This window comes from Ipomoea nil, unplaced genomic scaffold, assembly GCF_001879475.1.
Source record: "Ipomoea nil cultivar Tokyo-kokei standard unplaced genomic scaffold, Asagao_1.1 scaffold1562, whole genome shotgun sequence".
NCBI classification, from domain to species: domain Eukaryota; kingdom Viridiplantae; phylum Streptophyta; class Magnoliopsida; order Solanales; family Convolvulaceae; genus Ipomoea; species Ipomoea nil.
This window is the reverse complement of record NW_017617990.1, coordinates 1,403,004-1,426,272: the sequence shown is the minus strand read 5'-3', so window position 1 is coordinate 1,426,272 and position 23,269 is coordinate 1,403,004. Positions and strand designations below refer to the sequence as shown.

Genomic DNA, 23,269 nt, shown 5'->3' with positions numbered 1-23,269 from the left:
TTGGGAGAATGTAAATGTTGAATCCCCAACCTAAGAGCCCTAAAGAGCATTTGGAGAGATGTAAATCACTATGACTCAATGATTCGGTGTGCACATAAGAGATCTGCCCACTTTGAACATAATCTCCATCTCAAATCTTGATCTCTTCTCTCAAATACTGCATACTGAATCAGTGAACTAAGTCTCTGCGAGTTAAAAAAAAATAAAATAAAATAGTAGGGATCAAACAATCTTTGACTTTGTGTCTGGATGAGAGCTAAATAAAGATTACTCAGATCAAAGAAAGAGGCAAAGTGGGGTTGGTAATTCCAAAAACAGTAGTAGCATTCTGATAAGGACATGCTAGTACTTAGGTGCACCCAACTGTCACCAATGGTATGAATGAACACTGGGAACTCACAAGTCAAAAGAACTCTGGAAAAAGGAAAAAAAAAGAAATGAAAATATACAACTTTTTTCCACTGCTACTGGTGTTAGTTCCAAAACCCTTTCCAATCCCCACCCCAAATTAAATTATTGTTTCAATCCTAAAAGAAAAGGTGTCTTCTCCTTTCTTTAATTCAAAAGCTCAAATTTTTCTATTCATTTCACTTTTGTCTTTACCCTCCCTCCCTCTTTCCCAATACTCTCTCTTATTCCACTCCCAATTCAAATCTAGGGTTTCTTTTTATTTCCCCCTTGGTTCTTGGTGCACTTGAGAAAAGGTTCAGAGTTGTTAGATTCCTAGATAGGTTTTGGAGTTGGATGGTCTTATATAGCAGTAGATTCTTGACATTCTTCAGAATAAGCTCTGGTGTGTGATCTCTGACTTAGTTGTTTTTTTCAAGATTCGACCTTTACATTTTGTTTGTTCAGCAGAGACTCAAAGATTGCTTTTTTTTTCTGTAATTTTTAGTTTTGCTTTTATGCTTATGAAAAACCCATCTTAAACCCTTGCTAGGATTTAGAAAAATTTATACTCCTTGTGTTTATGATTTTTTTTGCTGAATTTTTATGCATTTTGATCTCTGTCAATTCATTTTCCCTGAGGAGAATTAGTTCTAGAAGGATTCAGAGACTAGATCTTCTGGGTTAGTTGTCCAATTCCCTGATTGGTAATTGTAGAGGGATTCAAAAGCTTTGAAATTTTGCTTAGTAAATGCATGGATGTCAGGGAAGGAATGTCACTCTATGGGTCACCTTACTATTTCAATAGAGGGGTTAGTGGGCCTGGTAGTTCAGGGGTTAGGTCTGATGGTGGAGGCGGCGGCAGTGGTAGTGGTGGTGGTGGTGGTGGTGGTGGTGGTGGTGGTAGTGGTAGTGGTAATGGTAGTGGTAGTGGTGGTGGTGGTAGGCGACCAATGGGGATGCCAACTCCCTCTGGGTTCAAGCCCCTTTCGAACCCGAACATTGCAGTTCAGTCCAATGTTGGGGGAGGAGGGGCTGTGAGTTCTGCATTCCAAGTTGAGAACCCTTCAACCAATTTTGCTCGAAACATTGACATAGGTATGACCTCCAATGTCACACCGGGTGATCCGGTGAAAAAGAAAAGAGGCAGGCCAAGGAAGTATGGTCCCGATGGGTCCAACATGTCTTTAGCACTATCTTCCATGTCCTCCAGGCCTTCGCCAGGGTCCATAACTCCCGGACGAAAGCGGAGTAAAGGAAGGCCTCGTGGAACCGGGTGGAAGCAACAATTAGCTCCCCTTGGTATGTTTTCCATCCTTGTTCAATTCAAGTTGTTATGCTATTTGAATCTGCAGTTTTGTGCATTAAAAAAATTTTGATTTCTATGCTTAATGCATTAGTAGGTGGATAATAGCACTTCCTTTGCTTAGTAATTATTGCCCGCTGCTTAATTTTTTTTCTCCATTACACATTCACAAGAAAGATAGCATTTTGTTACGAAACCAATACTCTGACTTTTGCAAAGACAATGGCTTTAGGAAAACTATTGAGTGCTTTGAATCCTTCCCTTACATTTTGTATGTGTGCTTTATTTTCGGTGGGGGGAGGGGAGAGTAAAAGAAAATAAGGGACAAGGACCTTGGGCATAGTCATTGAGAAAATGCTAGAAAGGTAGAAACTTAAAAAGCTCTAAATTTGGACATTGCTTGCTTAGGTAGAATATGTCGACTTTGGATATTTCTTTATATAAGCTACTTGATTATTGGGGGATCTTTCATAAAACTTTATTTGCTTGCTGCAGGTGATTGGATGAATAGTTCAGCTGGACTGGCATTTACGCCACATGTCATACACATTGGAATAGGAGAGGTATGTGATATTCTCTTCGTTTTGCACAATTAATCTCTGTTACAATGTAGTAGTATCTGTTCATATCTACTTTCTCAACCTATTGAAGCACAAAGAGCTCCCATTTGGGGGAGTCACTTCATGCCACTAGACCATAAGGTCATTGGCGCACAATTAATCTGTTAATTGTGCCACATGTGACATAATATCATAAATAAAACTTACGGAAAAAAAAATAGTGCTTCCCGTGATTGTTTCTAAGGCATGCCATATGTGACATAATTCAGACCTAAATTCAAGGAAACTAATTGGTCCTGGGGAGTTATAGGGTCTCCGTTTGTGACATAATTCAGACCAAAAGTCAAGGCATTACTTGAAGTGTTAAACATTTGATACCTTGCATGGTTATGGTTTGCCAAAGTGAAGGGAAACAGGAATGAATAATAGGTTCCCTTTTGCAGGATGTAGCAGCAAAAATATTAGCATTTGCAGAACAGAGGCCAAGGGCTTTATGTATATTGTCGGCTAATGGTACAGTTTCTGCTGTAACACTGCGACCACCAGCAAGTTCTGGTGCCACCGTCACATATGAGGTATAATAAACTAACTCCAATGTCTTTTACTCATGTATGCTTACAAATATTTTGAGTTTTAAGAAAGCATTGCCCTATTCCAAATATCTTCAAATCATAATCACTGTCGGGAAAATGAAGCCTATTGAGATTCACCCTTAATTTGGTGAGGTTCCCGTTCTATATATTGATGTTTTGAATCTGTTGTATGAATTCTTAAAACCCTCGTTCTTCATATTAAGCTGTATTTTAACTTTGAGAAGAACCTAATTCCGCACATTTTCCTTTGCAAAACCTAAGTCACATTAAGCATGATTTGTGAGTCATGTGAACTGTGTTTGAGTTGCTTGGCTCGCATTTTCTGTTCCTTTTGGAAGTTATTTGTTCTGCTCATTTCTGCCCGAGTCGCTACTATTGGCCATGTTTTCCGCTACAAACTCACTTTGTTCATACCTTGTGTAGGGTCGTTTTGATATACTGCGCATGTCTGGTTCATACTTGGTTGCTGAAAATGGTGGCCCGCGCAACCGTATTGGTGGACTAAGTATTTCTGTTAGTAGTCCCGATGGGCATGTCCTTGGGGGCGCAATTGGTGGCCAACTCATGGCAGCTACTTCAGTTCAGGTATTTTACTTATCCCCTCAACCCATATCCAAACTCGTACAAAATCTTGGATACCACAATCAAACTCTAAAGGAGTTCAAATCTGTGGATTTGCAATCAATATCCTATCTGATAGGATCAAGTGCTTACCATTACGCTAAAAGTTATATCTAGTAACGAATGCGCAACTTTATTTTCTTATACTTTGGTAGCAGCCAACGCCACAGGGTGCTGGACTTGGCCTTTCAGGCCTCGCCATTCTTTCTTCACTTCATGCACACAATGAAGTAAACAACTTTCTTCTAAGTTAGAATACACAGTGAAATCTATGGTTATTGCAGGTGGTAGCGTGCAGTTTTGTACATGGCAATACAAATGCAAAGAACAAGACAGAGAATAGTGCAAGAGATGACATGGACTCTGCGATCCGGTCTGCTGAGAAATCCCAGACTCCTGTTATCACTACACCAATTCAAAACCGTGCTCCAAATATGGCTGTTTGGCCTTCTTCGAGTTCCAGGACAGATATGAGAAGTTCCCAAACAGACATTGATCTAACGCGTGGATGAAGCAATCTTCGTGCAAATCAACACATGATGATTTTGTACATATGTGTTGTAAATGAAAATGCACCAGGAAATCGTCAACTTTTTTAACTTGCTAACTCACACTGGTAGCAAGACTCCATTTTAGGCTGTTTCAGTGTGCCAGTGGCAATACAGAAGAAGATTATGGCTGTTGAAAAAGAAACAAACAAACAAAAAATTTGCATGATCTCACTTTGTAGCCAGGTGTTGTGGTTAACCTTTGATAATCCAAAAATTTGATGAAGGAACATATGATTGTTGGTGTCCCTGTTGGGTATCTCTTTGTTCTTGTTGTAACTTGAATATTTGATTGTACAACATAACATGGATTCCAGTTTTAAAATGACCATTATTTTTTTCTTCAGTGCTCCCTCTCCCTTTTCCTGTTTTATAATGTTATTTAGGGAAAATTTTATTTCTTTTTCCTTTAAATTACGGGGTAATAGGGTAATAGTTTTTTTTTTTTTTTTTTTTTAATATTTTATTAGGAAAAATTATGTTCCTGAATATGCATTCAAGGTGAAACTTGTCTTATGATTCTAGTCAGTAAAGTACCGTAAGGAGGTAAATCAACTTAAATTAATCAACTACTCAAATCAAGAAAGTTAGTTACCAAGCCAACTGTCTAACGCTACTAATTCATGGAAAAATGTCATTCTTCCTTTTATTTATAAGGTTATAGGGACACATTTATGAAGCAGTTTTCAGGTTTAGGGCTCACAAAGGGCACATTAGAGGGGGGAAACTTATACATATGTGAGAATGGACAACATATATGAGGACTACTTATTCATCTCTAAGGCTCAGGCAATCCCAAGTAGTTTCTTCAAGCCCTTCTGCAGCAACACAAAAGGGGAGGATCTGTTGAGTATCTTGTTGAATAGAGTTATACAGCAATTTTCTGCGAGTATAGATGCAAAAGTGTTACCTCTATGCTCGCTGGAGATGTGGTGGGTGCGTAGCGTTCAACAATGTTTCCATCCTTGTCGACGATAAATTTGGTGAAGTTCCACTTGATACTACCACCAAAAAGGCCGCCTTTGCTTGACTTCAAGAACTTGTAAACCGGGGCAGTATTGGCACCATTGACGTCAACCTAAATCGCAAAACATGCTTACAATGTTAAGAATACACGCAAACCAGAGGAAATAAATTTGAAGGATTAAATCAATTTTCATGTTTGTTGTGACAGTATGAAGTCATAAGCACCCTGCAGAATTGCATTTAGGAAATCCTTGAAAACACAGTGATACAACCAGAGAGAGAGAGAGAGAGCTACCTTTTGAAAAACAGGAAATTCAGCTTTGAAGCGAGTACAAGCCCTCTGCATGATTTCTTCATTGGTGCCAGGCTCTTGTGAGCCAAACTGATTGCAAGGAAATGCAAGAATCTCAAAACCTGTGAGAGGATCAGATTAAATCTCAATTACTATTTGCTCAGCTTATGCAAATTCAGGTTCACATTTTTTTAAGTGACAAGGGAAACTCGCAGCCACTACTATACACCGGATAAACCCCGCCTTGTGACCCTAGCCGGCAAAGTATAGTAAACCACCAATAGGCTGCTCCAGCTTAGAGTCGATCAAGTCAACAGCCTGACTAACTTGACTGGGGCGGGTTCCCCCAGGTTCACATTTTTTCTCCGGGAGAAGGGGGGTGTATGAAGTCAATGCAAGACTAGACATTAAGGAATCATTATCACTCAAATAGCCAAAAGGATAAAATTTCATACTCATAGTAACATGCAAGTTAGATATACATACTTGAATTTGTCATTTGGAAGAACGGTGAAATCAATCAAGTCAGGATTGTTAAACAAAACTCTTATGAGTTATGGGTTCACTAAAGGAGTTGCAGAGAGAAAAATTAAAAAGAAGTCAGATCAAACCTTTGTCTTTGTATTTCTGGTATAACTGGTTCATCTCAGTGTAATTTGTGTTGGTCAGGCCACTGTACAAGGAAAAAAACAAATTAAGAGAAAAACTAACATAACTTTTTCCTATAAGTTCTTTCAATAAGTCTCAACCACACACCAAAAGAAAGGATCAAATGCTGAATGAGAAGCCTGTAACATACCATTCTGATGCAACATTGACAATCATCAGGACCTTTCCCTTGTAGGTGCTAAGATTAACATCATTTCCTTTAGCATCCTGCAACACTCAATTGTCTTAACGCTTCAAAAAGTCACCACAAAAATATCATTACACCCATCATCATATCAAGGCTCAAATTAAAGTCACAGAGGCATTTAACCAAACACCCAGAGGTCGAAAATCACAGACCTTGACAGTGAAGTCGTAGATTGAAGCAGTAGCCTTGCTGGGTTCACTGCCCATGGAGTGAAGCGATCTCAAAGCCGAAAACACAAGCCTTGTTGGGGCAACCGGAGAAGCAGCTAAAGAAGGGGAAAATGTGGTTCCGATCAGCCGAGAGGGTACGAGGTTCGACGGAGGAGATGAGGATTCGAGATGGATTGTCCTAATTATAACCACACAAGAAGCTTGCCTTAGAACGAATAGATTCCGTGGGAAGAAACGACGGCTGACAGAAGAGAGCATGATTAGAAATGAAGCAGAAGAAAGTTCGAAAATTTGAAATTAAGGTCAGCTTGTTAACGTTCGTGTTCGGTTTCCTTTTTGAACACGTGGCGTGGGTTACATATCCCACGTGGCTGCTCTGTTGTCAACTTGTTCCAGAAACTATGACATTTTTACTGGTATAAGGCCATCCACACTTGTGGATATTGTGGGGAGAATTCAGAATTAAATCTTCCCTTCATGAGATAATAGCTAGTGTGGACATGAGATAATTGAAAAATAATCTCCCTGCAAATGTAGGGAGATTGTCAGAAAAAAAAAAAAAAAAAAAAAAAAAGAGAAAGAAGAAGAAGCAAGGCTGTGCGCGTTCGCGCACAGCCTTGGGCAAAAGCCGGGCGCGTGCACTGCACGCGCCCGGAGGCGCGTCAGGCGCGCCTGACGCGTCTGACTACTTTCTTTTTTTTTTAATTTTTTTTTTTGTTTTGTTTTTTCTTTTTTTTTTTTCTCTCCTCTCCCACACTCTCTTTCCTAATCACTCTTACATTATCTCCCCATTCTTCCCAACCAATGTGGATGCTCTAACCAATGATCTTTCATTTGGATGACTCATTTCATGCCCTTCAACGACGACAAGATCATTAGCTTCTAGGATACACCTTGAAATAATGGTGTTATTGATATTTTTTCGAGTTAATTATCAAAATGTTCCTCTGACTATTGTAAAATTATTAATTTGATCCTCGACTATTTTTTTTACCTAAAAAAGTCCTCAACTATGCAAAAGTTAACCAAAATGATCCTCTGTTAGGTCAGTTGTTAAAAATTTGTTTAAGTCAAGGTCAATAGAGGAATTTCACTTTCATTGTTATTTTTCTCCTCTTATTTAGCCAATTGAACCCTAGCTTCACGCATTCTTCTTCCATTTGTTATTTCCTTCACGCATTCTTCTTATGAATCTCCATTGGAGGACCACGCTTGGACTTCAACAACAATCTTGAAGATAACGTTCCTATGCCGACAGCGAGGAGAGCAATTGTCATCCCAAGGTTTACTATAGCGACACACCCCTCTCTTATTGTCACTGTGGGCAAAGATTGAAAATGCGAACATCATGGACGAATAAAAACCCGGGAAGAAGGTATTGGGATTGAGCTTACGATAACCAAGTGAGTAACATTGAAATTATCATTTGGTATACTCAAAAATTTTGTATACAAGGGAGGACTGACTGATTTTTTTTTTTTGTTTTTTTTTTTTTTTATATTGTGGATTTAATTATTTGGTATACTTATAGATTTTGTATACAAGAGAGGGATAACTGATTTTTTTTTTTTTTTGTTGATTATGGATTTATTTATTTAATTATTTGGTATATTCACAAATTTTGTATACAGAGGAGGGTTGTTGGTGGGTGTGGATTTGTGAGATGGTTTGACCCACCCATGTGTTCAAGATCAAAGATGATTATTCCGGGATTGCTAAGAAGAATAAATCGAAACAAGCACAAAATTGATGTCCTAAAAGCAAAGCTTGGATACACTGCTAGTACTAAAGCTTCTAATTGCTTTTAATTCTATTGTGAATCAAAAGTTAAAGTGTGTATGTAGAGCTGTGATTTTTTTTTTTTTTTTTTTTTTTTTTTTTTGTTTCTGTAGCAATATTAGTGTTGGTTAGTAATTTCAATGGTATTGGTCATGGGTTTGGAAGTTTATTCTAGCTTAATGTAGTGTAGAAGTTGAATGTTCAATTTAATGCATTTGCTGCAATTATTCAATTTAATGCACTTACTGATGTCCTTCAACGCATTTTTTTTTGGTGTAATCCTTCAATGCAATTGTTCACAGTAAATGAATTGTAATTGAGTAACTCAGTAAATGCAATCCCATTTAACTTTGCTTAACTTTTGACAAAAAAAAAAAAAAAAAAAAAAGAAGCAAAATGGTGACAACATGCCAATGATAAAAGTCCAACACTGCCATACCGGGAGATTGCGTGCAAAGAGATATCTGGATTCTCCGTTTCGTACGCGATTGCTTCTCCCTCATCGTCGATCGTTGGCGGGGAACTCTCGTCAATCACCAATAAGAATAGATGGCGGCAGTTGTGCGTTGGAGACCAATCTTCATCGCAGTGGAAACAAAGACCCTGCGATCTTCGCCGTTGGTACTCGTGACGGGTTAGGCGGCGTTCAGGGGGCAGACTGGAGGATGCCGCACTTCGCGTCGCGCCGGAGGATCGCGGCTGGGAGGCCGCCTGTCTGGGGGCTGTGACGGAGTGGCTGCCGGCCGAACTCGTTGTCGACGCCGCCGACTAGGATGGATGGGTCTGCCTCGTCGTATACTGGTTGGGCCGTGAAGCTGCTGGTCGCGACGAGTTGCCTGCAGAAGAAAAAAATGAAGATGAGGATCGAGATGGTTAGGCAGTGGCAGCGAGGCAGTACTGCCGTCGTGCGTAAGTCCGGGCGAGGTTCATAGCCACGTCTAAGTTCATCGGGCGCGCGGTTTCCACATCTATCCTCAACCACTCATCAAGCCCAGCCGTGTAAAGGTCGGCCTCTTGGTCGGGCCGAATCGCCGGAGTGCGCTCCAACACCTCCTGGAATTCGTCGTTGAAATCATCCACCAGACGTCCGCCTTGGTTGAGCTTGGCCAGATTGCCCAGTGTGTTGCCCCAGAGGCCAGGGCCGAAACGTAGGAAGCAACGGTGTTTGAATTGAGGCCACGACAACGCTTGCTCCTCCATCTCCAGATGGGAGTGCCACATTCGCGCCACCCCCGTCAGGTGGAAGGCAGCCATGCTCACGAATTCTACCGTCGGCGTGCCCTGGGCCCTAAAGAACTGCTCGCACTGGTGTAGCCAACCGGTTGGGTCCTCCCGGCCATCATAGCGGGGAAATTCCAGCCGGGCGAATTGGGGAGTAGCGGTGGTGATGGTGGGTGTTGGGCGTGCAGGTGCGGCATCAGTCGGAGGCGGGGTTGGGCCATCATGGCTGCTGGAGTCGCCAGCCGCCGGAGCCTTCCCGGACAGCAGCTGCCGAAGCAGTTGGCGGACCTCGTCGCGGTCTGCCTTCATAGCAGCGCGATCTTCCTCGCGGTCAGCCTGCAGAGTGGCAACAGTGGTCTAGAGAGCGGGATTCTGCTAAGTTCTCGCCCATGGCGTCGGACTTTGATACCAAATTTGTTATGCGCTCGGGAATCTGTGAACGCGTCACTGGGCGAGCCGAGGGAACGGATGCTCTTGATTTCCCTATGGTTGTAGAGACAGCAAAGGAAACAAGAAAAGACAGAAATAAAATGAAGAGTTTTAGAGATCTTCCTCTCCCAAATGTCATAAGACAATTCTTTCAAAATTCAAATTCGATGATCTCCTTCAGTTTTGTCTAAAGCTATATATACTGAAGGTCTAACGTTACTTAACGTTCATAACCAAAAAAATAGGAACTTCAAAACAACTTAAAAAACTGAATCAAAAATAAACAGGAAAAGATTACTATAAATAGCTTGGCTTCTTCTTATTCCTTTTACTGCTTGTGATGTCCGCGTCCGTGGTAAGTTTTCCCTATGAATGCATCAGAATGTTAGTGAAGTAGTTTCGCATTAGAAATCATGATTTTGAGCAGACATTCCTCTGCAGATCCTGTTTGTTGGTATTATATGAGAAAGTCAAATGGACATCTCAACACAAATTCATTAAGGAAAATTGAATTTTAAGTTTCTTGGCATCCAAAAACTTCAATGTATGTGTACTTATGCCTGCTGCATGAGCAATTGTTGGTATTTTTGCATTGCAATTCTCTGTTTTTCTCGGTTTGCTCGCAAATATATAGCAGGTGTAGTATGTTAGTAACAAAATTACGACCATATTTCCTTCTCCATTATCTTGGTTGTCTTCTGTTTACAATCCCGGTAATGTTTCACACTTTACTTCTGCTGCTGATAATTACTCTTTATTATTTTCGGTTTCCACTGAAATTATGACAGATGATGGCCATGGAAATGGGAAAGCATGGAATAAGAATCAACTCAATATCTCCTGGACTCTTCAAATCTGAGATAACGGAGAGCCTCATGCAAAGAGATTGGCTTTGAAGACTGTACCTTTGAGAACATACGGCACATCAGACCCAGCGCTAACATCACTGGTACGATACCTAATCCACGACTCATCTGAGTATGTCTCGGTGAACTGTTATATCATTGAAGCTGGAGCTACCTTGCCCGGTGTCCCAATTTTCTCTTCCCTTTGAAGCAAATGAGAATTAGCTGAACTATACTTGCTGAAAATAGATAGTCTTAGACAAGGCTGAAATGGTCACAATCCCTATTTTTTGGTTATCATTGAATCATGAACTGTAATTGGTCACAGGAATTCTTGAATAAGATTATTCCGTGTTGTGTATGGGTATTAAAAGGAAATTGTTGATGTAATGCTTTCTGCTTTCTTCATGTGTTTGTTTGGTTCTCTAAGTCTTGTCTTCAACAGTCTGGGCTATGAATTTTGTTGCATTCTACAAAAGAACAAAGCTTTCCATGCCAAATCGATAGTTCATTCTCATAATATCTTTTGTATTGCAAAATAATCGATGATAGATCCTGTTTGTTTGCATAGCTTTGTGATAATCGGATTTGAACTTGCTACTTCTGGATTCAATGTGTAATCTATTCTGGATACTAGTAGGGATGACAATGGGATAGGACGGGAAATGAGCTCCCCGCTCCCCGACTCGACCCGTTTCTCGACGGGGACGGGAATTACCACCATCCTCATCCCAGTAGGGATTTTTCGGGAATAGAAGATTCCTGCCCCAATTTTTTTATTTTTATTTTAAATACACTTTTCAATTGTTAGTAAACTATAAAATAATATTTTATTTAAATTATATAATTAATTTATAAATTTATATATTTAATATCCAATTAGCCTAACCCCCAATCATCTAAAAATACAATCAGTACAAAATACTTAAAACATTAAACAATACTAAATTCCTTAACCACAATACCAAATCTCCTTCACTAAATTCCTTAACCAAAATACCAAATATCTATACTTAATAACTTGAAGAAAAAAAAAAGAATCAAAAGTCCAAATTAAATATTAGTTCAGATAAATATTAGTATATTGTATATAATTATATAATATAATATAATATAATATAATATATATTTTGGGGTCGGAGTACAATCCTTGTCCATGGCGAGGATGGGGGAACTCTCTCCATCCCCCGTCGACTCGATATTCTCAACAGGGTCGGGTTGAATTGACATCCTATTGGATAGTGTAACATGCCCTTTTGAGTTAGATTGATACTGATAGAGTATCATTTCATTACTTAAAATGATCATTTCTCGTGTTTTAAATTTTGAAATTTAATGTGTTGTAAAATTTGAGATTTTCAAGTAATTTAAAATAATTATTTGTTTAAAATTTAACTATTGGAACATGATAATGATATAACATATTAGCTATATACTCAATTATAGTAAATCACGAAAAAGCTACAAAAATTATCAATGAAAAGAAGAAAACAAAAAAAAATAAATTAAATTAAACAATATATAAAGAAGATACAAAGAAAACGAGGGGAATTGGACCGGGTCTCCATGCATTAACGGGCCGCTTTAAGGACATGATGTTTTTTTACGTTTGTTTGTCTTTACTCTCTTCTGGACAAGCTCCCAGTCTCCCACATCGGGCGATGAAGCAGCTCTCTTCCAGTACACATAGTCCGGCATTGAAGAACAAAAATGTCCCTTCGGGGACATCCGATAAAATTGGAACGATACAGAGAAGATTAGCATGGCCCCTGCGCAAGGATGACACGCACAAATCGAGAAATGGTCTGAATTTTTTTCACCCCTAAATCTCTGCTGCGGATTCCTGGTTCTCCTGTGAAATCTTGCTAAGCTGCTTTTGAATTATGGATTTCCTTAACTTTTTTTTGGAGTTTCCACCTTTCTAACTTGGCCGCGTTTGGGATTCTGATACGATGCTGTTGAGATTGGAAATCCAAATAACCTCTTGTACCATTCCTGGGTCTTTTCGCTCTTACCGTTTGCTTGATATAATTGAATGTGTATATAGGTTCTTCATACCTCTAATTGAAATCCAGAGTGGAAAACTATTATGCTATTTCTTGCTCTATTATTGTGCGTGTTTTGTATTCGGTCATTCGATTGTTGGTAGTTTTTGAAGTTGCAATTGAATTCATTCTATCTTAGTAAACAATGGAATTTCATATTTGTTGCAGTGAATTCCAGGTAATATAGGTCTGTTAAGTTTAGAATGGGGAATGAGTAAAAATACTGTAAAATATTGAACTGGGAGTGCTAATGGTTCACTAACATTCATAATTATGTATCAGATGGCACCTGGTTGTAGTAGATGTGATATGATAAGTAGTTTTATATGTTTTCTTCTTTTCATATATAAATGTGAAACACTTAAAATATATTATTATGTATGAGTCATGAGTGTTATCATTCTTTTAGCTCTCCTGCTATGGGGACTTCATAGCTGAATTGTGGTGGACAATTATCTGTTTAAGGTTTCGACACTTCTTGCAAGTAGGACATGATAGATAGCAATTCATTTTTCATAACCTGATTTCCTGAAGTTGATTCCTTTCAGAAAACAGTTATCAATTAGCTTTCCATATGATTGTGGGGTCTGGGTGCTTTGGTTAGGAGGGCAGAATATCTATTAATACTCTGCGATTTCATTGCTAGCTTGTCCCTTCAACAATAATTTAAAGGTCAATCTTCTCAAGTAAAGATGTGATTGACATCTAAATCACCATGTAGTTTCTGTAATTCTTCTCTGTCCAGGAGCTGAATGTCCATGATCTAGTATAGAAAATGGGAAGAATATAAAATAAACAACTCCATATAAGCAAAATCTCTTTTAGATTTGTTGTTCAGAATAAATTATAATTTTGAACTATGAATGCTGATAAATGATACCCATTGTTGTGGAATATGTGACTTGTAATGGCATGCTGTCTATGTTCATCTAAGTGCATGATTCTTTGAGTTGTATGCGATTTCAAGTGCTGAAGACATGATTTACGTATAACAGTCGAATAGATTTAGTGATTTAACACATGTAATTCCACTAAAGGCATTTGTTGTACTTATAAATATGTGCCCATTATTGTAACATTTGACAAACAATTGTCAAGTCTTACAAACACAAGAAAGCTGGCCTTTTCTTCTCCTCTATTTTTACTCAGCTGTTCTTGCCTGTGGAAGAATCTATACGGCAAAGTACTGGTATAAAACTACTTCCTACAACCCACAACTCCATTCTCCATCCTATTCACCACAAATTGAACTTTATAATTGTTTGAAGTTTGCTGGGAGTAATGGTGAGTCTAGTGAACTGGACCAGAGAAAAAAGATAAATCAACCCCAGTATTCTTCTCACTTCCCTTTTCCCTGCTGCCAGTGAAATTGTCTTAATTATTTTTTCATGTTCTTGTTCTTTAATGTTGCAGTAATCTTAAGGAAGTCTCATTGGTAAATTAATAGGTTTTTAATATAATAACCCCCAGTAATATGATTTGATGTTAGTTGAAATACAGTGTGACTATATGACCTCTGAAATCATAGTACCAAAAAAGAATATACGCCACCATGGAAGGACTGAGCATCCCTTTGGGGACGTCCATTAAAATTGGAACAAAACGAAGAAGATTATCATGAACCCTGTGCAAGGATGGCATGCACAAATCGAGAAATGGTCCATTTTTTTCCTCCAAAACACTGTAAATTTTATCTTCTATATTATTTGGATTTTTTTTCTCCCAGTTGTCATGAATTTAATCTTCTATGTTTTTGTGGATTTTTGCCCAAATTTTTGTGAATTTAATCTGCTAATTTTTTGGGGATTTCCCCGTTCTTCTGGACTGCATAGATGGGATTACTCAATCTGCAAAACTCGGGGTTGAAACCATTGTACAAGTGATTTTTTTTTTAAAATCAAATATCTAGCTTTCTTTGTCCTTTATTTTAATTTTATCATTTTTATGTGAATGGATGAGGTTATGAATTCTCCGAAACTCAGGGAATTCATCCATATACCATATGTACAATTGTGTGAGCCCATGTTTTGTATTCTGTCATTAGATTCTTGATTCTGTATAGTGCTTATTGTTATTGTACTCAGCTTGTCTTCCAATAAATTTCAATGTTTCTTCAATTGATTATTATGGCTACAAAAGTTTGAACTAGCAATCTTGATACATATGAATAACACATAATTGCGGGTTGCCAGGCACTTCAGGCTATAGTGGTTAAGTTATTGTTTGCATTTTTCATGGAAGATGTGAAATGTTATATTGTGATGTTTATGCTCGTATCACTGTTGCATTGAATCTTACTTGGAGTTGAATGCTGGAGAGTCTGAGCGTTTCAAATACTGAAATTTGACATTTGGTCTGCAGTTCGTATAGTCCAGTACTCCAGTCTTCCCACCACTCCCTTTCTTATTAATTTCATGCCTGAATCCAATCATGATTACCAATGAAGTCATAAAGGTTCCCACGCTTTTGCCTAGTTGGACACCAGAGATGTGTGTTTGCACCTGAAGTTGTTTCCTTTTCAGAAAGAAAAGCTGGTGAGGGTGTCTTCTTATGGTCCAAGTCAGTCTCACAGGTTGCACATTTATGGAACTCTCCCAGTATAAGAATAATATACAAAAAAAAAAAAAAGAAAAAGTATAGGGTGCTAGTCTGATACTGGTGCTGTGGTCCAGAAGATGGAATGTCCATAGTACGTCTTATTGCTCCATGCACTATACAGATAAAACTAATTTTAGAGATTGGTGTCTCAATTTTGTCTTCCCTTTTGAAGCAAATGTTAATTAGTTGAACTATATTTATCGAAAATAAATAGGTCTTATTAAATAATGCTGAAATATTGACAATCCCCTTTTATTTACGGAGTATTTATTATTGTACCCAAACTGTAACTTGGGAGAGATAGATAAGATATTCTTGATGTAGTAATCTTGTTCAGCCTTTCAACTTTGTGATTGTTTTCTGTTTTGAGTGTTTCTCTCCACCACCTTGCCTTATAGGTTAGTTATGCACATATAATTTTACAGTGTTGATCATTGCTGGTACCAATTGTATTCGTATTCAGTACAAAAATAGTAGTAGTGGATATTATTGATAATAATTTTTATCAATATCATAAAAAAATAAAAATAAAAAGGAATCCACTTTCATTTCAAAAAGCTGAGTAAACATTTTTAATATGTAAACTTCTTAGTTTGAATAAATCAAATGAAACATGGATAGAAGAGGATTGGCACATGTGATCACTCCTTTCTCAATTCCTTCTCCTCTAAGCATATACCCTTCTACATGGATATACAACCTAACAAAATTATAGTATATTGCTAATGAATCTACCCAATACTCTATTTACTTTGCCAAGTACCTTCTAGTCTAATAGTATAAGCCTCCTGAGATCAACTTTTATTTCCCTCGAATTATATCCGACTATCCGTATCTTATGTCTCTATTAACAATATTGCCTTGAACTGTTTGGTTGATTCATATTTCAACCATTAATGAAAGGCCAAAGCTCAAATGAATGCAAAATCATCTTCCAATATGAAATTGTGTGTAGTAAAGAAAACAGCCCTTTTCATTTTCACATGAAGACTACCTAGCAAAGAATAAAGCAGCTCAGTTTCATCATGAGATCTATCACCAGCCACAAAAACATGAACCCTATTTGCTACTTCAATCCAACTACAACCTGGCTGCTTTCTCAATCCTCTATCCTTCATTTTCCCCTGCAGTTTTGCAGCTTCTTTCCAGTTCCCACTTGAAGCATATATGTTCGATAGCAGCATATAAGTACTAGAACTTTCTGCAGCCACCTGGTCTACCTCTAGGAGTTTTTCTCCTGCCAGTTTCCCGGTTTCTTGGTCCCCATGAACATTACATCCTGAAAGAAGAGCTACCCAAATCTTTGCAGGTAGCTTTGTTTGGAGTTGTTCCATGAATCGATAAGCCTCTTTGAGGTTTCCTGCTCGACTGCAGAGATCGATGATGCATGAGTAGTGATGGTCGCCAACCTCTATGGACTCATCTCTCATAAGCTGAATAAAGTAATTTAACCCTTCCTCAACCAATCCCGAATGGCTGCAGGCAGCAAGCAACCCCACATAAGTTACATCATTTGGTCTGAACCCCATCTTTTGCATATCTTTGAACAAATTGATTGCTTCCCTATCACATCCATGGTGAGCATATGCTGCAATCATTCCATTCCAAGAGACCAGATCCATCTGGCCTCTTAATCCATCATCAAACATTTTCCTGGCAGTTGACAGCTCTCCACATTTTGAATACATGTCAATAAGTCCAGAAATGACCAATTGGTTATCTTGATAAATTGTCTTGCTAATTACTTGGTGAATTTGCATCCCTTCACCCAGACCAGCTAAGTTACTACAAGCACTCAGAACACAAATGAAGGTCCCTTCATTCTATGGCTTTTTCACTTTGGCCATTCTGCACAGAGCCATTAATCATCAATGTCCAAGAAACTACATCTTTTCTCGGCATTTCATTGAACAACATTCTTGCACTATTCAGGTCCTTGTTTTCTATAAAACCAGAGATCATTGTATTCCATGAGAGAACACTCTTTTCAGGCATCCTCTCGAACAGTTCAAATGCTTCATCAAACCTCAAATTCTTTATGTACCCAGTAATCATTGCATTCCAGGAAACCACATTCCGCTCTGGCATCCCCTCAAAAAACATTCTTGTCTCATCTACTCTCCCATTGCTTGACAACCCAGAAATCATGGTAGTCCAAGAGACCACATTCCTTTCTGACATTTGATCAAAAATCCTCCATGCCTCATCAACCCTCCAACATTGAGTTAGTCCTCCAATTATCATATTCCAAGAAACTACATTCCTCTCTTCCATATTCTCAAAAAACGCCAAAGCCTCATCAATTCTACTAGCTTTCACATACCCATTAATCATACTATTCCAAGATACCACATTCTTTTCCGGCATCTCTTTGAAAAGCTTCTGAGCATCTAAAATTTGATTCCCCCTCATATACCCAGCAACCATAGCTGTCCAAGTTACAACATTTCTGTTAGCATCACCTCTATCAAACAACTCCCGAGCTTCATTAATCATGCCACAGCTTATGTACCCCGAAATCATAGCTGTCCAGGAAATCACATCTGGATCAGGCATTTCATCAAACACTCCTCGTGCTTCAATGACACGACCATCTTTGCATAGCCTTGTGATCATGGAATTTGACCTTGCTACTTCTGGATCCAAGGTATAATCTATTCTGGGTAACGTAACGCACTCCCTTTTGGGTTGAGCGACGTAGTAGCATTGCTTAGAATGATCATCATGCCGAAGTTCAAGATTTGACAGCGAGTTAATGAGAGCTCGCAAAGGGCTGAAAATGGTCAATCTTTTAGTAGAGCTCAAGGATGATGATCGAAAAGGCGTAAGCATATCAGATTATCAGCTCTACATTTAATTATAGAGCACCACTAAAATGAAAGCATGACATCCATGAATTATTGATTTATTACATCTATAAAAAAAAAAAATCCGTAAAAATAAAAGTTAATAAACAAACAAAATTTAAAGAATTTTTTAAAATTTTAAAAATAAAAACCATGAGATTTGGGCCGGGCTTCCATGCCTTTATGGGCTGCTATAGATCGATGGTCTTAACATGTATGCGGTTTACGCTGTAGTTGCTTAACTCGCCAGCTCCCACATCGGCAGATGAAGCAGCTTTCTTCTATTACATATAGACTGTCATGGAAGGAGTGATTGTCCCTTCGGGGACATCCGATAAAATTGGAACGATACAGAGAAGATTAGCATGGCCCCTGCGCAAGGATGACACGCACAAATCGAGAAATGGTCCAAATTTTTTTCTCCAAAAAAACCTTCTCCGGATCCCTGGTAAATTTTGCTAAACTGCTTTTGAATTATGGATTCCTTAAATTTTTTGGTCCAATTTTTTTTTTTTTGCCCAAAAATTCAAGAACTTAAATTGCTAATTTGTCCCCAGATTTCGTGAATATAATCTGGGAATTTTTGGGGATTTTCCACTTTTACTGAAATGCATTGGATGGGTTTTCAATCTGCTAAACTGGGTTTGCAATCCTCGTAATAGTGACGTTTTTGATGTACCTTCCATACGATTCTCCGGTCTTTCTTAATTTTCGTTTGTTTTATGAAATTGATTATGTTAGGTTTTAGGCTCTTCATACCTTTGATTGAAAACCAGAGCGGATGTTTTTATTTTATTATTTCTTTATCCAAATTACACAGGTTTGTTGTGTGTGTGTTTTTTTCATGGAATTGAAGATGTGAAATGTTATGCTGTGTTGTTTATGCTCCTATCACTGCTGCTTTAATTTGCACCATACATGGAGTTGAATATATGCAGAGAGCGAGCTTGAGAGTTTCAGTTACTGTTCGAAAATTTGGCATTTGTTGCTCTGCAGTTTCGATCTGTAGTATTTTTCCCACCACTCCCTTTCTTGATTTCATAGTTAATTTAAGCTAAATCATGGTTGAAAATGAGGTCATAAAGGTTCCCACACATATGCTGGTGAATGAATACGGAGCACTTGATTGTAGAATTCGTGATATCGAATAGCATGATCGATGTATATGTTCTCCTGACTGCATGCTACTTAGAGCTGAATGCTGGAGAATTTGAGGTTTTCAAATACTGAATATATGACTTGTACATGATAGCCATCTTCTTGTAGTTGAATCTTTTCTTAGAAGATATCAATTTCTCCTTGATTCTTCAAATTCATCACATGCAAGTTTAGAGACAGTAATTTAGAGCTCAATCTATTCTATACTCTCTTCTTATGCAGGCCAAGATTTCCGGCCTTGATATCAAATTTACTATTAATTATTTATAACTCTCTACATGATTCATTCTACTGGTTAAGTGGCATATTTGGTGGGAAAATGAAGTTGATTTGGTTATGTTATGGGGCAAATTAAAGCCTCAACTTTTTATTCTGTTATACTTTTCAGTTGCTCAACACTTTCCGGTTAAACTCTGATTATCAAAACCTGCTGGAGTGCTGGAATCATTGCTTCTAGAAATTGTAATCACCTTATATGCATTGTATGGAGGAGTAGACACAGACTACACAGTAGAGATTATCTATGAACCAATAAAAATAGTAGAGATAGATTGTCCATAAATGAAATTCTCTCTGATATTTCTTATCTTAAAAAACTCTATTTTGAGGGTAAAATGATAGATCACAACCTTTTCTGCACTACTGGGCGGGGTTGAGGTTTACCGGAACCGTAAACCATAGACTAGTAATTCAAATTTGTTAATAATAGTTCCAATTCTTTTATTGGTCTATTTTGATTCTCTATAAGTGTTTCAATTATATAAATCATCTTTTGAAATTCTTTATTGGTACTAGTTGATTATTTTAGCCACGCTTCAGTTATGAATTTCTATCAGTATTTCTGAAATAAAATATTTCCAAAGGAATCTTCTTACAGTGTTGTACACATTGAACAAATTATGGCTGCAAATGTGGGTACTCTAAACCCATTTTATTGCATATGGTTTTTGTCCTTGGCTTATTTCTTGCTCCACTTGTCATGGTTATTCCTAGAATACATTTACTCTTGTGCATGTAAGAACCATTTGTTGTTGGAACCTTAAACCATAACTACTAATTCTAGGACTAACTTTGAAATTTACTCTGTATGTTATTCTTAAAGTCTTGTAGTTTAGTCATTCACAAATTGTATCTTTCTCTGAAACAATGACAGATGATTGCCCCTGAACTGGAATGAGTGCATGGAGTACAAGTGAAGTTAATATCATTTGGCATGCTGAGAAATTGGCTTACTATGAAGGATGATAACATATGCCACATCAGATTCGGCACTCACATCATACGATATCTTATCCACAGCTCATCCCAGGATGTTGGGGAGTTCTTATATTGTTGAAACTGGGGAATTCTTACATTGTTGAAGCTGGAGCAAACTTACCTTAGCTAGAGCTCTAATTTTCCAGTGTCTTTAATAACATAGTCATTGGTAATAAAGAGGTCTTGAGAAAGAATGAAATGTTGCAATCCCTTAATTTGTTCATTGTTTTTCAGTCCAACTATGTTTGGAATTTGGAAACTTTAGCAGTCCAATATTTTCTGAAATATTTTGCATCAAGATTGTTGTGAAGTTTACTTTGTTGATTTGTGTATGCTTACATAATACTTCCTCCACCTCATAATTTGTTTTTTGTCAATTAGATAATTACAATTCATTTTTTCATAATATTTAGTATTGGTATATAAAATTTATATCTTTATAAACTAAATTAAGAGTATCATTAAATATCAAAATATTAAATTAAAAAAAAAAATACTAAAGAGAATGAGTAAAGAAGAAGAAGTCAATTTAGCCTAAATAAGACAAGTAATATGAGACGAAAATACATAGTATAAGTATTATGTTGTTAATACATGATTGTACCAAGTATGATTGGTATCGATTTTTATTATGATTTTAAATTTGTTTATAATTTATTACATATAAAAAATGAGAATTTTATTTTTACCAAAAAAGTGAGTATACACTTCATATGTAAATTTTTTCAATATTTTGTTTTTGAATGTTAGTGGCTCTATTACATTGTAATATCTGTTCAAACATACTTTCTCTCTACTAAGGTTCAATCTCATGACCTCTTATATGGAGAAGTCACTACATGTCATATGAGCACAAGGTGCTTGACAAATTATTTCAATATAATTAATGAACATGTTAAGTACAATTAACAAGAACTAAATATGAACTCTAATAGTACTATAAAAAAAATAAAAAAATAGAACTCCAAGAAAATGAAAATTTTCTCAAAACAAAATAAGTTTTATTACAAGGATAATATTGAAAATTGGTTTAAATTAGAGAATTAACGGGAGAATGGCAAATTATTGTGTGGACCATGAATGCAATTTTGGGGATAACAATTAAGTCATCGAACTCGAATAAGTTCCAAATTCATCCATGAACCTGAAAAAAAAAAGTGTGATTAGCCTTTCTAGCAGGTTAACAATAAGTTTAGGTTGCCATGTGCATATTTTATTTTTTTATTATCCTATTAAGCATTTGACCCTCTTCCATGCATGTTTTCCTGCTTTTATTTCCTCACGTGTCAGAATACTGTATTTAAAAATAATTTTTTAAATTTATTTTAATAATTTCAAATAAAATAATTATTTTCAAAAAAATAAAATAAATAATATAATTATTTTTAAACTAAAAATAAAAAAAAAAACAGTCTAGCCAGAGACGAAGGGGACCCCTTTTGTCTCCATGGCCGGCTCTTCATCTCCGTGGCTAGCTGGAGACGAAGGGGTCCCCTTTCGTCTCCATGGCGGCCGTCATGACCGGCTGGCTGGCCATGGAGACTGTTTTTTTTTTTTTTTTTTTTTTTTTTTTTTTTTTTTTTTTTTTAATTTCAAAATAATTATTTTATTTGAAATTATTAAAATAAATAAAAAAAGTATTCTTAAATACAGTACCCGACACGTAAGGAAATAAAATCAGGAAAACATGACATGGAAGAGGGTCAAATACTTAGTAGGATAATAAAAATAATAAAATATAAAATAAAATATACACATGATAATCCAAACTTGTTGTTAACCTACTAAAAATGCTAATTGCATTTTTTTTTTTTCAGGTTGATAGATGAATTTGGAGCTTATTCGAGTTCGATGACTTAATTATTATCCTTCAAATAATTCAATGGTCTATTTGTACATTTTCCCTACATTTTTAATATACTAAAAATATATTATTTATGTACTGAAGGTACATTATTTGATAATATATAAAACATCATATATTTTATGAGGGGGGGGGGGGGGGGGTGCCTAGTGTCTCGGCCTTGGACCGAGACTTTGCAAGGCCGAAAGTAAGTAAGTTTTGGTGAGGCTGAACATGTGATTAGTTTTTCAACTGCGGAATTAATTTTGAATTAATTCTAATTTCATTTTTGAATTTAAATCCCATGTAACGGTTTGCTGTTTCAGATGTTACAAAGCTAAGATTAATGGCTTTGTTAATGCTATTGAAGTCCACCGTCCCTATATAAGAATGATTCTAGTAGCAGTGTTTTTTGACACGGATTTGAGAACAACACACACAACACAGAAATTCTGGTTTTCCAGCTCCAAAATCTCTGCTCTTACTCCTTTCTTGCTACTGTGTTTTGCCCGTGCTTTTGTTCGCCGGGTTCGTTCGTTTGGGTGCTCAAACGTTGAATCGTTGTACGTTTTATCCTGGGAAACCTAGGCCACAACGCTCCTAGCACTTTTGGGAGGTGGCAAATAAGGTTTTAAGGAAAGACAGGCACTTCGCCTAACTCGTACTATTCTTTCTTCATTCTCCTTCTTTCTTGTTTTGGATTATGCTTTTAAGCAAAAATCTGTTCTCCCTCTTTTGATATATTCGTTGGATTGGACTTATGATCTGAGAATTATTAGTTCCAATTTTGGTTGATATATTGGTATATCTTTTCCGTAGATATATATGTATATATAACCTTTGGGTCCGTTTTATATATATTTGTGTGTATATATATATTTCGGATAAATATCTAATAATATTTTATATACTTGTGTGTGTATATATAAATATTATTTTTGGGATATTA

The 23,269-nt window shown here is 37.1% G+C and overlaps 2 protein-coding genes, 1 long non-coding RNA gene and 1 pseudogene across 4 annotated transcripts; 2 read left to right on the top strand and 2 right to left on the bottom strand.

Moving 5' to 3' along the window:
• The first annotated feature begins 394 nt into the window (after positions 1-394).
• On the top strand, positions 395-4,361 carry LOC109189754 (AT-hook motif nuclear-localized protein 5-like). Of its 2 annotated transcripts, XM_019340371.1 has the most exons (6): positions 395-1,275; positions 1,309-1,689; positions 2,189-2,256; positions 2,697-2,828; positions 3,270-3,431; positions 3,752-4,361. In XM_019340371.1, the coding sequence occupies exons 1-6, from the start codon at positions 1,143-1,145 to the stop codon at positions 3,977-3,979; spliced, it is 1,104 nt and encodes a 367-aa protein (XP_019195916.1). In that variant the 5' UTR covers positions 395-1,142; the 3' UTR covers positions 3,980-4,361. The 2 variants fall into 2 exon arrangements, with proteins under 2 accessions (XP_019195916.1, XP_019195915.1); XM_019340370.1 differs by having other exon boundaries at positions 395-1,689.
• Positions 4,362-4,635: 274 nt separating this feature from the next.
• LOC109189755 (probable phospholipid hydroperoxide glutathione peroxidase) lies at positions 4,636-6,648 on the bottom strand. Its single transcript, XM_019340372.1, has 6 exons — positions 6,282-6,648; positions 6,073-6,149; positions 5,885-5,946; positions 5,277-5,395; positions 4,926-5,093; positions 4,636-4,833 (listed from the first exon to the last, which is right to left on the bottom strand). The coding sequence occupies exons 1-6, from the start codon at positions 6,555-6,557 to the stop codon at positions 4,801-4,803; spliced, it is 735 nt and encodes a 244-aa protein (XP_019195917.1). The 5' UTR covers positions 6,558-6,648; the 3' UTR covers positions 4,636-4,800.
• Positions 6,649-16,127: 9,479 nt separating this feature from the next.
• LOC109189675 lies at positions 16,128-18,047 on the bottom strand (annotated as a pseudogene).
• A 303-nt stretch (positions 18,048-18,350) lies between these two features.
• Positions 18,351-20,798, top strand: LOC109189756. The gene is made up of 2 exons (XR_002055626.1): positions 18,351-18,510; positions 20,374-20,798. It is a non-coding gene; the product is annotated as an uncharacterized LOC109189756 (long non-coding RNA).
• Positions 20,799-23,269: the final 2,471 nt, after the last annotated feature.

What these genes read in the sequence shown, in the direction of transcription:
- LOC109189755 (XM_019340372.1), bottom strand. Translation starts at nt 6,557, where the DNA reads ATGCTCTCTTCTGTCAGCCGTCGTTTCTTCCCACGGAATCTATTCGTT. An exon ending in CCAGAAATACAAAGACAAAG is followed by an intron (nt 5,396 to 5,884) that starts GTTTGATCTGAC and finishes ATCCTCTCACAG; the next exon opens with GTTTTGAGATTCTTGCATTT. An exon ending in AATTTCCTGTTTTTCAAAAG is followed by an intron (nt 5,094 to 5,276) that starts GTAGCTCTCTCT and finishes TTTGCGATTTAG; the next exon opens with GTTGACGTCAATGGTGCCAA.
- LOC109189754 (XM_019340370.1), top strand. Translation starts at nt 1,143, where the DNA reads ATGGATGTCAGGGAAGGAATGTCACTCTATGGGTCACCTTACTATTTC. An exon ending in GTGCCACCGTCACATATGAG is followed by an intron (nt 2,829 to 3,269) that starts GTATAATAAACT and finishes TACCTTGTGTAG; the next exon opens with GGTCGTTTTGATATACTGCG. An exon ending in TGGCAGCTACTTCAGTTCAG is followed by an intron (nt 3,432 to 3,751) that starts GTATTTTACTTA and finishes TGGTTATTGCAG; the next exon opens with GTGGTAGCGTGCAGTTTTGT.